The sequence below is a fragment of the Arvicanthis niloticus genome, chromosome 6 (assembly GCF_011762505.2).
Source record: "Arvicanthis niloticus isolate mArvNil1 chromosome 6, mArvNil1.pat.X, whole genome shotgun sequence".
Classification (NCBI taxonomy): domain Eukaryota; kingdom Metazoa; phylum Chordata; class Mammalia; order Rodentia; family Muridae; genus Arvicanthis; species Arvicanthis niloticus.
This window is the reverse complement of record NC_047663.1, coordinates 6,073,469-6,075,282: the sequence shown is the minus strand read 5'-3', so window position 1 is coordinate 6,075,282 and position 1,814 is coordinate 6,073,469. Positions and strand designations below refer to the sequence as shown.

The following is a 1,814-nucleotide window of genomic DNA, read 5'->3' as shown; positions in this document are numbered from 1 at the left end:
GGCCTCCCCTCCGCCCGGCCCGCGGCGCGCGCCCGGCCCTCACCGGACTTGGGCGGGTAGCGGTACACGGAATTGGACGGGATGTCCACCTCCTCCACGCCCGCGTGCTGCCGGCTCGTCAGGGCCCCCATGGCCGCTGCGATCGCGGCGTCGCCCGGGCTCCGGCGTCCGAGCCTCAGCGCGCCGGCCGGCCGCACGCCCGGTGCGGGGGTCGGCTGCCCGCCGCGGCCCGCTCGGCTGAGGCGCTGCTGCGGCTGAGGCTGCGGGGAGCGGCCCGGACGGCGCGCACCATCCTCCGCCGGGCACCGCGGCGGCGCCTCTGCCCGAGGGGGCTGCGGGGCTGAGCCGGGGGGCGCCGCCGCCTCAGACCGCGTGATGTCAGCGGCGGCTGGCGCGCGGGGGGACCGCGGCGGCCTCAGCCAATGGGGCGGCGGGGCGGGAGCGTCCGCGGGCCGGCCAGCCAATAGGAAGCGAGCTGCGGTGGGAGCCGGCGGCGCGTGCTTCGCGCGGAGGCTGCGGCGCGGACGCGGGACCGGGCTCGGCGGGAGCGACGGGCAAGGGCTTAGGTCTCCGCGAGCTGCTCGGCCACGGCTGAGAGGCCCGGGCCGCGGCGGGCGGAAGAAGCGTGGTCCCCGCCACGCCCGAGCAGTGTGCGGGTGGGATTATCGCTCCGGGTGCGCCTCCCCCGCGGCTGCAGGGAGGCCTGCCTCGAGCTCGCGCGCCTTTGTCCCTGAATCCCACAGCGAGCCGCCCCGCCCTGGCAGCCAGAGCCCCACCTCCTCCGCATCTGTCGAGGTCAGAGCCCAGGGGCGAGCATCTACATCCCTCATGCCTCTACTGCCTGAACCCCAAGTGCTCTGCCAGCCTCACATCCCCAAAGTCAACAAGACTGCATAGGGGATGCTGAGGTGATCCGCTAAGATGCGGCCACCCCTCCCGTATCCTCCTTCCCTGGACAGCTCCGGGGTAACCTTTAGGGTTTGGCTCAGCAGGCATCAACTCAAGATAGTTACTTTGAGACTGTCCCTTTTGAACCCTTTTCTGGGGACACTGGAAAGAGCCCTGTGGGGCTTATCAGTCCTCGAATCAAAAAGGGGATCCGGTAGGGCACATCTAGGGCTTCCCTACACACACACACACACACACCACACACACACAGCGGGCAGGCAGAAGACGTCATTGCTCGGTTAATTACAGACATTTATGTATCTGTGGGTATGATGAGGTTTAGGGATTTTTTTTGTTTTTGTTTCTCTGGAAGGGAGACTGATCAGCAAGAATCTGAACTGTTTCAACATGACGTCAACTTTCAACAACATACAGAGTTGTTTGTGGTGACTGATTCCCTTGTTTAGGTCTGTAAAACTGTTTTGTAGGTCTCCTGATTTATATTCTCTCTCTCTCTCTCTCTCTCTCTCTCTCTCTCTCTCTCTCTCTCTCTGTGTGTGTGTGTGTGTGTGGGTTTTTTGTTGTTGTTAACATTTTTTTGTGTGTGTTTTGGAGGGAATCTCCTGTGTCTCCAGGTGATTTCAGAGGTCGAAGGACAACTTGCAGAAGTCTTTTCTCTCCTTTAACTATGTGGATTCTGGGGCTATAACTCAGTTCCTCAGGCTTGGCAGGCACCTTTACCCTGCCCCTTCCCTCCCTGTCTAGAGACCAGATCTCACATAGTTCCTGCTGACCCAGAACTTCTTGTAACCGAGGTGGCCTTGAATTTCTCTGATTCTCCTGCCTCTGCCTCCCGAGTGTATTTTGCATTTTCATTCGCCTGGATTTAACTGACTTCGTGTTAAAGTGACTTAGGAAAAATTGCC

At 61.4% G+C, this 1,814-nt stretch overlaps 1 protein-coding gene across 3 annotated transcripts in view; it reads right to left on the bottom strand.

The window, feature by feature from the left end:
- Rnf157 (ring finger protein 157) overlaps positions 1 to 203 on the bottom strand; it is a 65,319-nt gene extending 65,116 nt beyond the window's left edge. For all 3 annotated transcript variants that reach the window (XM_034505892.2, XM_034505891.2, XM_034505893.2), the window contains exon 1: positions 44 to 203. In XM_034505892.2, the coding sequence (XP_034361783.1) occupies positions 44 to 131 (88 nt within the window). In that variant the 5' untranslated portion in view covers positions 132 to 203. The remainder of the gene's footprint in view (positions 1 to 43) is intronic.
- Positions 204 to 1,814: the final 1,611 nt, after the last annotated feature.